This window comes from Nuphar pumila, chromosome 11, assembly GCF_984573655.1.
Source record: "Nuphar pumila chromosome 11, dmNupPumi1.hap1.1, whole genome shotgun sequence".
NCBI lineage: Eukaryota > Viridiplantae > Streptophyta > Magnoliopsida > Nymphaeales > Nymphaeaceae > Nuphar > Nuphar pumila.
Window position 1 is genome coordinate 4,918,873 of NC_143259.1, and position 14,707 is coordinate 4,933,579.

A 14,707-nucleotide genomic window follows, 5' to 3' on the forward strand; every position below is an offset into this window, starting at 1 on the left:
GAAAAACCGCAGAGCTCTTCTTCAGAAATCAGTGCATCAAGATCTGTGTAACCCCAGCCCTAACCACGCTTTTATAACCCATGAATGATTATAAAGCGTGGAAGGAACCCGTTATAGAATCCGAGGAGACATGACCGGAACCGACCCGGCTCGGCACGGCGGGCGAGCACGCACGTGTGTGTAGTAGTCATCCAAACCTCTTGTTCTCAAGAACAAGTCAAAGAGTTTACATGTGAGTTATAAAGCCCACAACAAACTCAAACACCATCAATATGGGACTATTCCACGTCACCAAAACCAAACTTTTTCTAAAACAACCCATGTTTCTTCTTTTGAATTCTCTCTCCCCTCCCTTCTTACACCTAACATTCCTTCCTTTCAAGACTAGTAGCAGTAACGTCGTTCTTGCAGATCACTCTCAGTAGCTTCGAATGACATTATCGGGTAGAATTGTCACCCGTAGAGACTGCATCATCACTGACATTTCATTGACCATTGGAGTTCATTGGATTCAGTTCCTCCAGATTTAGTCAGCATGATGGCAACCTCGATAATACATTAGCTAATACAGGTTTGTAGGGGGGCACAACTCAGGCCTCCAACTCCAGTAGCTTACTGCTGACTCCATCGACTCCCACTTTGATTGGTAATTCAGGTAACAACCATGGTATGGTGACTCACACCAAACACGAGATTGTTAAACCAAACACTAGGTATTTTTTAGTCGAACTTGATGTCCCCGTTAAAGCTAAAAGCGTCAAAGTAGCCTTAGTCCATCTTGGGTGGTTCCAGGTAAAGGAGGAAATGTCTACATTGTCCCAAACCCAGAGCTGAGAACTTGTTTCAAGACAGACCAACATGAATGTTGTAGGTTGCAAATGAGTTTTCAAGACCAAGTTAAAGGTTGATGATACTTTGGGCCGACTCGAAGGCTGGCTGGTTGCCAAGGGTTTCACTTAATTACTAGGAGTTGATTTCATTGAAACCTTCTCCCATGTTATCAAGCCTACTACTATTCGTAATGTTTTGTCAATTGCTGTAACATATAAGTGGCCAATTCATTAGTTGAATATAAAAGATGCATTTCTTCACAGCTGTATGGACCAGCCTCCTGAGTTTGGGGATCCAGCCAAACCGATGCATGTTTGCACATTTAAACAAGCATCACGAACCTGGTTTGACCGGTTCAACACGTCCTGCTTGCCATGGTTTTTATTGCAGTGTCACAAACTCCTCCTTGATTTTCTGCGGCAACTCTCAGGGTAGGATCTTTTTACTTCTATGACATCATCATCATCATCGGTAGTGATTCTCAGTTCCTATCTGATGTTATGCACTAGTTGAGAGATGAGATTGATATGGAGGATTTGCGTGACTTACATTGTTTTTTGAGAGTCCAGGTTCAGAAATTTAATGGTGGCCTATTCTTAAATCAGACCTGATACTCTTATGATACTATGGATAAAGCCCAAATGAAAGTTTGTCGCCCAATATCCACACCCATGGTTGGGCGTCCCCACCCACCCCCAAATACTCTGCCCTTTGAGAATATTTGATTCTACCAAAGTCTCATCGGCAGCTTATAATACTTGATTTTTACTAGGCCTGACTTATCGTACAATGTTCATTTTGTCAGTCAGTGTATGCATGATCCTACAATGTTTCCATGTAAATCAAATTCTTCGTTATATTAAAGGCACTATTATGTATGTTATTCAGCTCCTTGCTCATAATCCTTTAGTCCTCTACGAGTTCTCTAATGCAGATTGGGTCGGCTGCCCCCTCACCCGTCGCTCTACTTCTGAATTTTGTGTTTATGTTGGTGGTAACTGCGTTTCTTGGAGTGCCAAAAACAGCCTATTGTAGCGCATTCCAGCACCGATGCAGAATACTTATCACTTGCATCTTTGATGGCCGAGCTCACATGGATTTCTTTTATTCTTCGTGACCTCGGGGTATTCATTTTCCAATCTCCTATTGCCTTCTAGAACAATCTCTTTGTTCTTCATATGACCATTAATTCAGTGTTTCATAATTGGTCCAAGCACATTGAGATTCATTACCACTTACTATATGAAAAAGTGGCTCAATGAAAGTTGATCACTAGCTTCATTCCTTCTCACCTTCAAGTGGCAGACATTTTTAACAAACTGCTGACCAAAACTGTCTTTCATCTCCTTTGGCCCAAACTCAGCTTATGGACTTCTGTCATATAACCCAGGTCCAAATGTGTGAATCCGGTCCAAGAAGAGTCCCAGCACACCAAACTTACATGTATCAGCACACTGTTACCTTTTTCTGATTGCCAGGTTAATTTGATAAACGAGTTTGGGTAGAAATTGGTGGAACGATTTGCATCCGTGTGACATGGTATTTAACCATGACCCAGTGCCATGTGCAACTTGCTCCCGTTGCTCCACAAATGAGGTTTGGTAGGACACAGAATTTGAGTTCTAAATCTAGAAAACCAACCTTCCATAATGAGGTTTGGTAGGACTTGCATGATTTAGCATAACATTTGGTATGAAATTTTCTTTTCGTAATTGCTGCTGTTATTGAACATGGTATTTCCTTCCGAAGGATGTTGCTTCCTTACATGACTGTTGCATTCTATTACCAAAAACATGCTAGTCACAGAATGAAGGAATCATCTTAGACCATCTAAAAATACCATGATACAGTAACCAAATATCTGTAGGATATCAATATAAAAGCAAATTCCAATGTTGACTTGGTTTTTATATGGTTATCCTATGGAACATTTGGTAACTGTATCATGGTATTTTTAGATGGTCTAAGATGATTCCTTCATTCTGTGACTAGCATGTTTTTGGTGACTTAAAAGCCCATCATGTCAGAATCAAACTATCAGATTATAGAGAAGAGAATACGATATCATCACCATACAGTCAACCAATTGAATTTCTTGAGGTGACTTGGATCCTCACAAGCACACATCCTTTTTACCGATAGCTTACTGGAAACTATTAAAATGCCATACCGGCGGTTCAACTGTTCCATTTCAACTCTGAGAATGGGACATAAAATAGCGGGGAACATAGGATATAAATTTCTTCAAGCTGTTGATAACACAAAAATCAGGACGACTTTGTCTGATTTCTTTCGATATGGACCATAAAACACACACACAGAGAACAAAAAATTACATATAAATTAATTATATTATATAAGAAATGAAAAAACAAATGAATTGGGAAGATGGACAATATCCTGCTTCCACCTCCCCAAATCTGACTCCGTATATAACTTATTATTGACATGTATAATGGACACGACAAATGATCAGTTATCCATTTCCCTGGCTGACTTCCTCCAGCTAACCAGGTTGTTGAGGAAATCCATCACCTGCAGAAAGCACACAAAATGTTTACTTTCATTGACAGGGTAAAGGGTACAACAGACTCGTAACTGCTATATGATAAGCAAGCTTTATGTTTACCTCGGCTGGATCCCTCAAGGAGTAAAAAGCATTAGTTTCTTTAGGCACCGAGGACACTAAAATGCCATAACCTCGATTGCCCTCGCGCAAAACCTGAATTTCAAACACCAAAACATCATTAAGCAGATACTTGGCCTTTCTGTAACAAGCTTATGGCTGTACGTCCAAACATTCTCCATAGTTGTTTGGCACTCTTAACAGCCATGAATTGAGGAATAACAAGGCATTACTGGAATCATTCCCTTATTCTCAAAATGAATATAACCCAAAGGATCAGTAAATTTTGTCCTGAACATCATATTCTCTTACCTTGAAAGCGTCTTCGTCTGTACGATCATCTCCAATATATATAGGAAGTACATTGTCAGAATTAGTTAGACCTGCATCAACACAAAATTGTAAACACCACCATCCTGATAGGCAAGTGTGAAGACTCAGAATCGAAGATCCCTTTAATCAAAGTGTTGTTACTCCAACCATCAGGATTCAGGATCACATTCAACACCCGCTCTTTCATACAACATATGCATAAGGATCCTTTATTTCCAAACCAGTCAAGAAACGTAATTGAAGACTCACCAAGCGAATCTAGCAAAAACTCGACCGCTTTTCCCTTGTCCCACTTAATAACCGGACGAACCTCCAAAACCTATTCATTATAGGATATCATTGTCAGGCAAATATGGTTATAAACATTGAGAACAATTTAGAAACAGTATGGTCTGACAATTACCTTCCGCCCATGGGTTAGCCTTAAACGAGGGTAGCGACTTAGAATATTACCAACACATTGTGCAACTGTCACCCATTTCTGCAAACATCAACAAAAGAGATAATGCATGTTATACATCTTTCACCATTTTTTATGACTAAACTAAAATGCCGACTGAAAAGCTCTCACCTCCTCATCCACAAGCCGATAGTGTACCGAAACACAAAACTTATTATTCTCCACCTTCACACCTTTAATATCTCTAGTACTTTCCACAAGTGACTTAAAAACCTGTGATAATTGAAAACCCCTAAAGAGCATGGAAAAGATGAAAAGAGCGTTTGATGGCTAAAAGCTAAAGCATCTGATTTTACCTCATCAATCATTGGTACAAATTCACTAGCAGGCTGGAACAAGTTAACCTCCTTACCCTGCACAACATTATCAAGTTTTAATTAGATGATCAAAAGTGCTTTCCTAGAACCATGATCACCAAAACACTATCATTCTTTTAGAAAGAAATTCAGCATTATCATTTTCTATAAAATTATTTCGATGGGAATCTATCGAGAAATAAGGGAGAAGTTTAAAAATTACAAAAGAATTAAGGATTGAATTTGATGGCTAAAGTGCAACCCTTAGCAGAAGGGCAACATATTCGGATCCCACCTGGCCTATTCCACAGCTTGATGATACAAAACATAAGATCTAAAGGTAACGAGGAAAAATGAAATCTTTTCATGGAAAAGAAGTTAATAACTCATCAGTTTCTCTTAGGAATTATAAAAGAATGTCTTTTTTTTTCCTCAAAAAGGTAAAAGACAAATCATTTTTCTATTGTATCACATGAAATAGATCCATTGCCTGGCGAGATTACTGACTCGTGCTATTTTCGTCTTCACCATAAACATGACTACGCATAATCATGAATTGGGAATTGTATCTTGCTTAAGGATGTAGCCAAGTAAATGACAACAAAAATATTACTAGTGCGTTATGTGCTTGAAGCATCTGCTTTGCAGGTGGGCATTCAGTAGCTAAAAAAATTCTTCTGTTAAGCTGTTTTGGTGGTGAACCACACAGCAGAAATGCTGCTGTACTGTATTTATGCATATTCTAATGAAGAGAGGAGAGTGGAATGGATATGATTTAAATGGTAATGAGGAATGACAAAAAACAAACAAACATGAACTTGAGGATGGCATGTTGAAATAGTTATGCAAGCTCACCGCATTGTCTGTAGACCTAATGCAATTTGGATGGTTGTAAATGGATGAACAGTGCTTAACAGGGCCCATTATATCCATCCCATGGCTCCCGGCATAGTACAGTTCGGTTAATCCCACAAATTCAAATACCTGATATGATTCAAGCAAATATTCAAGTCTGTAACATGAGTCATATCCAAAGGCATACATCAAAAGACACAATGACCAGCAATCATAAAGCTATAAAGGGTACAAAGTGAGAAGTTAGTAGTATTGTGACACCTTATCACGGCATCTTCCACTGATTATTGCTGTTGGAAAACACTTTGCTATTGCTTTTACAGCATCCCGCATCTAAAAATTGAAATAGGGTGGAATAGGAGAACATGAGCAGCACATATATAACATGAAAAGTGAACCCGTGGAAGTACAACTAACTGCTTTCAGAAAATGTGTAGCTGGAGTTTGAGCTAAGACTTACTGCATTAGACATGAAAGCACGCTCTGGGTCATCAACAATTGGTGACAATGTTCCATCATAGTCGAGAAACAATGCTATCTGCTTCCCCTTTGCAGAGTTTGTAATCTGCTGAAATGAACTCAGAGCTGATGGATACTTGAGCTGCATAAAATTCAAATAGAGTTAGAAGGCAGATAAATATCTATCTGTAGAAATTGCATATAGTGGACCAGGAAATGTATGAAATTCAAGAAGTCTCGAATGGTTAGAAAACTTACTGCCCATGAACGATATGCTGCCTCAGGTCCATCCAAGGTTGCAACTTCCAAGTTAAAATCTCTAGGAAAAAACTTCCGTGGAGGTGAGGAAGCTTTCATAGAATCAAGCCAACCACTGGCCCGAACATCATCAAGTTTACTTGGTAACATTTTCTTCTTTGAGATAGATCGGCATAGCATGGGAGAGAATGGAGTTCCTTGTGGAGAATAAAGCAACAAACTAGAGGGTATACCTAGTCTTGACTTGGTTATTGGAACAGGATCGGTAAGAACAGGAGAAGAATGGTTTGTCTTAAGATCCATCGGATCCAGATTGATGGTTACTTTTACAAATAAATTTGGAGGATAAAATCGAGTAATGAAAATTATTGACAAGTGGCTTATTTCCCAAAGTCCAAATATTTACCCAACCCTTTTATCTATAAAGAACCACCTCTTCAATGTCTTCTTTTTTCTGCGATTATGTGTGCAGCCCATCAAGAGCAAGCTTCCTGGAAACTGATATCATGTAAGATGTTACAATTAAGGCACAAGCAATGCTGCTGTCCAGGTGTATATCTTAAACACCAAAGAGAATTGTTCCTTGCAAAATTTGAAGTTAAGAAATTTCAAACTGTAAACAGTACGAGGCTCGTACTCACCTGATCATCCCCGGAACTGCAATGCATTTGTCGGTTAACCAAACATTTGCAGAATGGAAACCACAGCAGGGTTGGATAGGTGTCCCAAGTCCAGGCAAAATGCTTTGATCTACTGCCAGTCAAAGAGCAGCATCCGGTAAAATAAAAGCCCCCAATAAGGGAAATATTGTTGACACAAACAAAGAAATATCTAATGTAACAAAAAAAATTCTTTTCCAAAATTGCAATCTTTTATATACAGCAAGCAAAATGGCATTAAGAAAAAAAAAATCATCAGGGACAACAAACTGAATAAGTTATGCGTATCACTCTGACTGAACTAAACCATTTGAGTTTTCACGAAAAACAAAAGAAAAACCTAGAGATGGTGCACCTGAACCAATTCAAACAACAGGAGAATTGATACACAAACATTTCAATACACTCATATGAAATTCAGTTCCCTAACCTAGGCATTGCTCTAAGTTAATCAGTAGACGAACTCACATAGACTCACAGAATCTTGGTGAATCATGGGACTTTTAAATCGACTAAGATATTCCTTGCTCTTTATCCAACGTATGATCAAATATCCAGTTCTTTCGTACATCACTTGATTTGTTGATCAGCCCAACCTTTTAGAGTGCTTGGTTCTCCTTATGCTTTGATGTCATGTGTTTGTGTGTGCATTTTCATCTGAGCTTGCTTGAGTAAACCGTTTTCTCTCATAAATAGATATAACATGCCGTTTGATAAGAACTGACAGAGACAAAGAACCTGGGAACTCATGCATATCACTATGAAAGAGAAAGAGTTCTGGAGGCACAAAGTAATGAATTGAGAAAGGACTTCATCTTGATCCAGATTTATAACAGTGAGAATATAACATAACATAACAAAAAAAAAAAAAATAGAACCAAATTTAAATTGCTTGATCTTCATCAGAACTCAAGGGGTTAAAATCAACCTCGATTGGTTATCAGTAAAAAATGAAACTAAATATCCTATCTTGTGCATTTCAAAATTCAAGCCTGAGAATAAAATATAAAGAACAAACAAATCTATATGATGAAAGCAATATAGAAGGATACATAAAGTTCAACACCACTAGCAGAATACCAAACTAAACTATCACAAAAAGGAAAGCAAGAGTACATTGCCCACAATCAAAACCAAGTTGTGATTCTAATCTGGCTACAAAAATCTAGGCTTTACACCCAAAGACTTTTGCTTTCAAGGTGCTCATATATATATAACATGTACCCGAGAAACTTCAAATAGCTCCTTTGCTTCTACCCCTTTTTTATTTTTCTCCGAAAGAGAACAGTTCAAATGTAGAAAAAACAAACATGATTTGGTATGAAAATATACTACAATTCGATACAGGTGGTGCTATGAATTTGGTTGCATTGTGTCTCTGTCTCAAGTAGACATCAGAACACCAAACTTACAAGGATGACAATGTCAATAGTTTGCAGTTTCAACCTGATAAAGACTTGTTTATCTTGACCACATGCCACTGTGTGAGAGGAGATATCTTCGGGGCGGGGGGTGGGAGAACCTCCATTATGCAGAAAGGGGTTTCCACCATTATTTGATTGTTCCATTACTTAATAAAAATATGAACACAATTTGAATCTAAAAAAGTAGGAAGGGAAAAACAAAGAACACACAGTGTTCACGATACCATCATCCTGAATAATAAACAGTCACGGAGGGACAGCCTGTCGGCAGTGTTATGCTAAGTTAAAGCCATTAATTACAATCACAGAATTTACTAAATAAAAATATCCCAATTCCGAATCAGCCTTCTCTTTATCCTTACGCATCAGGAAGGTAAATTTTAGGAGGAAAACAGAAAGTAAAACTTGACTTTCAGCCTACCACCCTTTTTTGTTTTTACCCATAAAAAAAAGAGCCAAAATCACATCCTCTGTAAAAATGCATTCCACAAAGGAAACATTTACCATTCAATGATGATGGTGATCAAAATCTAAACGAGTAACATCTCCAATAGGGAAAACCCACCAGAGAGACAAAAAAAATACCATACAGTAGACTCCATCAACAATCCTAGAGCACCACCCACGAATCCAGTGAACATCAACAAGAAACACTCTTATCTTGTTAAAATAAACACCAAAATCACCAATGGCTCATTGGTCAATCCTTCTCTTCACACCCACAAAGGCCACAACCAAAACAAGAGAGAAAACATACTGAACCAATACAAAAGAATTAAAGAAAGAAATAAGAGAAGAGAAAGGAAGCGAAGCATTACCTTAACAAACACCTATAACAAAGCAAGCCAAGGACCCCGATCACACAGAGACAGACAGAGAAAGAGAGAGAGAAACACGAGAGGAGGAAGAGGGAGGAGAAGAAGAAAGGTGGTGATGATTTTGATGCCTATTTATAGCGTTTTGCCTACGCGGAAGACGTGTTCTGCAAGGCATCTGGGTGGTTGAATTACAGTAGGCAATCTTTCCTTGAAATTTCAATTAATTTAATTACCCAATAAAAAAATCAATTAATAATAAAATTAAATTTTAACTACCCAATTAAAATATTATTAATAAAATCTATTTTTTAATTCATGGAAAAATCGGACATCTATGCAGAGTCGTCTCTCTCTCTCTCTAGAACTTGCAGTCTTCCTGTCTCCAACTGTCTTGACCGGCTATAGCCGGTGGTTGCGGAGGAGGTTGGAAACCACCACGTGGAGGTAGGACAAATTGGGGCCCGTTAGGGTCACGACGTGCCTGAAGTTCGACACGTGTAAGAAAAAGGCGGTGCGATTGCCACGTAAGACGTGCGTACTCGTCTCTGACGTCCTGGTCAGCGACAGCTGGCACGGACCCACTGTACGCGGGCGGGAAGCGGATCCACGTGGATCCATGTCAGTCGGTCGAGGTCACGTGCTTGCCTCGCTTTTGGTGGCGGGACAGAGGGGGGCCTTCCCCTCCTCCGTCCAAGCCCTACCCGCTTTTCTGTCCATTTTAATTTGACCGGTTGTGGTCAAATTGCAATTTTTAGAAACTTGTTGTCGTTTTTCTTTTTTAAGAGTTCGTGCAGGGAGATTGTGCCTCGACACGTGTGATCAGTGTCGAAATCTAGCTGGCGTAACAGATGCCGTTCTTCCCACGAGTGCCAAAAATGATAGGGAAATCTTAGAAAAAGGAGAGCAGGGAAGAGAAAGAAAAGGTGGGTTGAAAAGGGGAAAAGAAAGAAAAGCAAAAGGCAAGCGTTGGCAAACCGGGTCTTTTGCTTGGGGCTTTCAATTGGGCCCACATATATGGTTGGTTGTTACTCTCTCTCTCTCTCTCTCTAGATGTCGGTTTGGAGCCGGGAAGGAAACTAACAAAAGCTGGAGCAGAGATCAAGTATAAGAACCTGGATATGGACTGGATCCGATCCGGTTTTGGTGGGAGCAAAGCATTTCAAGAAGTGCAGTATTGTTGGATGGAAAATGAATATTGGTGTGGTTGGCACGGAGCAAAGTTACATCTGGGGTCTGCACTAGGGATGTTGACAGTTAGGATTTGAGTCAAATATCCAATTGTTAGATTTGGCATAATAAGAAGCATCAGATTTGGATTTGAGTCAGATATCCAACCAAATCCAGGTTCAGAAGAAATAAAGGGTCGTTTGAGTGGCAGCAGCCCTAGGGAAAAGGTGCTGACACTTTTGTCCCAAGTTCAACTTTCACCGGATGTGTGGGTGCCTTTAACTAGTGGGTTCTGTAAGAGCTTGGGTGTGTTGGTGTCTGTGACCTCACCGGGTTGCCGGGTCAGTAAATGACACGGTTCCTCGTCATAAAAAGAAAAGGAAAGGATCTGGGTTTGGATTTAATATGAGACTACATCTGACTTCTAGCCTAAACGGGATTCAAACTTGACTACTGTAAAAGAATATCTAGTTAGCCATTTGAAGCCGATCAAATCCAGATTTGGTACTGCTCTTTCTCATCCAGCTATCAACCCGATTATCCAGTATCCAATCAGGTCCGATTCAGTAGACCCTACATCCAAGCCAAATCCAACCCACTTACATCTATAGTCTGCACAAGCGAGACCTGGATAAAAATATGAATCTGTTATTGTATCTAGTTAGGAGCCAAGCTGGGTGGGAAGCTATGGGAACTCAAATTATTTCCATTCTCGAAACCAACCAAATGATGGGACGTAGATGGCTGCATGATCACGGGTAGAAAGTTGGAAGCTGCTTTTTAAGGGTTCTAGAAGTTTGCTTTTTCCAATCCATAAAAAAGCCTTAGTTACATGGCCTACCCATCATCCAACCAATTGGCCTACCTATCACTCTCGTATGTCGGTTTGTCGAGGGTTCTTGTGGGCATATATATATGTAACTAGAATATGTAAACCACCAAATATGTAAACTGGTATGCGTCGAGATTTTCATAATTTTTATTTTTTTAAAAAAAAATTATCATAAGGATGTAATCAAGGTGCTTGGTTTTATAGAACTAGACTCTTAGATCATCTGATTTGATTATGATGTATAAGAAAGATATTTTAAAAAGCTTGAAAATCAACAGTTTAAAATTTTTGTAAATATTCAAGCATACAAAACCATATTTCTTGATCTGTTTATGATGATCCAATAGTTGATTCCAAGCAAATGGACTACATCGAATGTAATGCATCTGCAACCAACAAAATATATAAACTAGCATGAACCGTTATTTTTGTAGGTTTTTTGCAAATCTAATCTTATATATAGATGTATTTAGCATGGTTCACTTGCTTGAAATCGACTATTGAATCATCTTAACCGAATCAAGAAATGTGATTTTGTATGCTTGAATATTTACAAAAATTTTGAGTTATTGATTTTCAAATCTTATAAGATTCTTCTTATACATCTTAATCAGATGATGTAAGAGTTTTTTTTTTCTATAAAACAAAATATTTATATATATATAGTGGAATTTAAAAATATATATATACATATATAAAAAAATGTCAGTGCAAACTAGTTTACATGTGGTTTACATAGTCCAATTACCCAAAGAACGAGTACCTGACTTTGTCAATTTTGCACTACTAAGCTCATTGTTTGAAATGACCAACACAAGTCAATATAAGAAAAGTTGGTGACATCCACGTTTGTTGTGACTCATTAGCGTGTGGAAACGTACAAAGACACGTAATCTGACTCGGACTTGACTCACAAACTGTGGTCTGCTGGCAGATGTGGAGGTTCGAGCTTCACAGAAACTGATTTCCCGTGTCTTGTTTGTTTGGGGTGGTGGGGTGTGACCACCTAGGGAAGCTGAGAACAAGCTTCCTTTGAATTTTTGACCAGCCCTTTTTTATTGCAATTAGTCTACGTTCTTCTCAAGTAGGTTAAATTACTATTGACCAACATGCAAATTTGCCCAATTAATATTACATTGGGCAAAGAAAATCAATATGGGTATGATTATTTGCCCAACTTTTTAGGAAATTGAACTAAAAATATATTAAACAAACCATGTTGGCTGTATGTTTGACTTGGTTGGATTGGAAAAGTCATCCCATCCCCATCCAAAGTCAAAGAAAGAGTTTCTCATGACTTGCCAAGCAATGGTGAAAAAGGGTGAAGGATTAAAAAAGACTGACCAAATTGAAAAGGTATATTAAATATTAAATTGAATGTGAGCCCCTAATCAATATAAGTTTCTCACATCATCGAAAATTCACGAAAATGACACTGTAGAAAAGGTCAACTTTTGAACGACATCAAAGAGTCGAGACACGTCGACCACACGTGGGCTTCCGGACCCTCTTCTGGATCGACGGTCCAGATGAGCTCCCACGGCTGCCCGACCTGCCCAGCCTGCCCAGATCATAAGTATCGAGGCACCATTCTCTCAAATCATTGCACGGCGTGTGTCATTTTGTGCTGGCGTGGCACGCACGCAGAAGGGGTTCGTTTCTTTTTTTTCGGTTTGTTAGCTGCCTCCCTGTGTACCTCCATTGGTCGACGTGGATCCGGGCCCACCTTTCACATCTTGACCCGGCTAATGGAGACATGTACGGGTTATTTATTCCTCGACGACTACATATCATATAAGAATCCTTCGTACATACATTATGATTATTACCATTGTTATTGTTACTATTCTATCGTACCACTCATACTAGTGAACCCTAATCAAGGATAGGATGTAAACGGTTCCGATTCTGGATTGGATGTGGCCAATACCATATTCGACAAATCAGATGTTGGCTAACAGATTCCAATTCAAATTCGGATGCTGAAAAGCTCATACCATGTTGGTTTTTTAAGTGTAAACTGATTTGGATATCCGTCAAATTTGAATATTTGTCATATTTGATATAAAAAAATCAAAACCATGTATGCATCTTATTAGAATCGGATATGGTTTTGGTTTACCAAATGCAACTAAAAGGCATGGCATTGAATTTGGTTGAATATATGATAAAATCAGGTTCATAGACATCCCTAACCATAATATTATGTTTTGATACTTGGGGGGGAAAGGCTTGTTGATGCAAATTATCAAGCATTGCGCAATCTATTGTCCATTTTGTGTCCAAGATGTGGTATGCCCAATAGAAAAGTGACACTAGTTGGCTTGTGAGTAGTCGGTAAAACGCCACACACAAGAAGATGGCAAAACGATTTACATGATTTGGCAGAATGCGTGCCTACGTCCACAAAAGATGCTCTCACTTTAATTAGGTCACATGAGAGCTCTGATTATTATTGTATTTGTAGACTTGAGAGGACATCGGGGTTACAAATTTTTTGAGAGCTCAAGGGTCTCAGGAGGTCCACACGATTTTGGGGTTTGGACTCGCTTCATATGAGACTCCTCCTTCATGTGAGCTTATTTCTTGAGAGGGTCCTTGAGATAGTACCTTTTTGAGAAGGTCATTCTTGAGAGAGTCCTCCATGGAGTAGGAGTCCTGAGAAAGACCAAGTCCACCGTGAGCCTGAACAAGACTCACTGTCATGCATATGTGTATATATCCTTCAATGTGTCTTATAGCATCCCCCCTCAAGATCAATGGGGGTAGGGAGCACATTGAGCATGCATGCAATAGAGGAGTTGATGATGTGGTGATGACAAAGGCTTGGTTAACACGTCAGCCGATTGATCTTGAGTTGAAATGTATCTGACTAGTAATTATCTTTTCTCAATCTTATCACGCACAAAATGTAGATTAGTTTTAATGTGTTTGCTATGGTTATGGAAAACCAGATGCGCCACTAGGTAGGATGCTCTAACGTTATCACACCAGAGAGTTGGAATCTATAAGGCTGATCATGCCTAATTCTTTTAAGAGATACTTAAGCTAGGTTAATCATATCATGGAATTAGCTATGGCTCTATATTTGGATTGAATATTGAGCGAGAAATAGTAGCTTGCTTCTTGAAACTCTGAGAAATTAAACTAGACCAAAAATAAATGGCATACCCATTGGTCGACCTACAGTCATCTGGGCATCCTACCCAATTGGCATCTGAATATGCAGAAAAACACTGGTTGGGAGGACGATTTTAACATAAAAGTGTAGTGTAGCATCCCCTTTCAGTATCATAGGATGCATTTAACTGCTGCCCAATGAGTGTCACTAGGTATATGCATAAAATAACATACTTTATTGACTGCAAAAGATATATCTAGTTGTGTGAAGGTAGCATACTGAAAAGACACCCCACAATGCTCTTGTACAAGGTGGGATCACTAAATTTATTTTCTGATGTCCTTGAAAGAGCAAGTGAAGAAGTCATATGCGTGGAGACAGATTTAGCTCCTAGGATAGACATTTTTATCAGTAGGACTATAATATATTTTTTCTAAGATAGAACAAGTACATGTTGGTTGAAATTTGCCTCTATACTAAGAAAGAAATGTAGGGGGCCAAGAACTTTGACAATAAATTCTTCACTGAGTTTGTTGATTAACTATTGCACAAGCTTGAAAGAGCTGCC

At 38.9% G+C, this 14,707-nt stretch overlaps 1 protein-coding gene across 4 annotated transcripts; it reads right to left on the reverse strand.

The window, feature by feature from the left end:
* Window positions 1-3,163: 3,163 nt before the first annotated feature.
* On the reverse strand, window positions 3,164-9,131 carry LOC149821717 (putative trehalose-phosphate phosphatase F). Of its 4 annotated transcripts, none has more exons than XM_089980703.1 (13): window positions 9,020-9,131; window positions 6,760-6,868; window positions 6,119-6,609; window positions 5,862-6,002; window positions 5,663-5,734; window positions 5,402-5,530; window positions 4,547-4,603; window positions 4,362-4,463; window positions 4,194-4,271; window positions 4,040-4,109; window positions 3,770-3,840; window positions 3,461-3,553; window positions 3,164-3,366 (listed from the first exon to the last, which is right to left on the reverse strand). In XM_089980703.1, the coding sequence occupies exons 3-13, from the start codon at window positions 6,419-6,421 to the stop codon at window positions 3,304-3,306; spliced, it is 1,179 nt and encodes a 392-aa protein (XP_089836829.1). In that variant the 5' UTR covers window positions 6,422-6,609; window positions 6,760-6,868; window positions 9,020-9,131; the 3' UTR covers window positions 3,164-3,303. The 4 variants fall into 4 exon arrangements, with proteins under 4 accessions (XP_089836829.1, XP_089836827.1, XP_089836828.1 ...); XM_089980701.1 differs by having other exon boundaries at window positions 6,119-6,616; XM_089980702.1 differs by having other exon boundaries at window positions 6,119-6,616; window positions 6,760-6,871; window positions 9,020-9,035.
* Window positions 9,132-14,707: the final 5,576 nt, after the last annotated feature.

Excerpts from the sequence above, each read along its gene's own strand:
- LOC149821717 (XM_089980703.1), bottom strand. The coding sequence starts at position 6,421 with ATGGATCTTAAGACAAACCATTCTTCTCCTGTTCTTACCGATCCTGTT. Across the intron at positions 6,003-6,118 it reads CAGCATATCGTTCATGGGCA|CTCAAGTATCCATCAGCTCT; the intron begins GTAAGTTTTCTA and ends AATTTTATGCAG. Across the intron at positions 4,464-4,546 it reads TTGTACCAATGATTGATGAG|GTTTTTAAGTCACTTGTGGA; the intron begins GTAAAATCAGAT and ends CAATTATCACAG.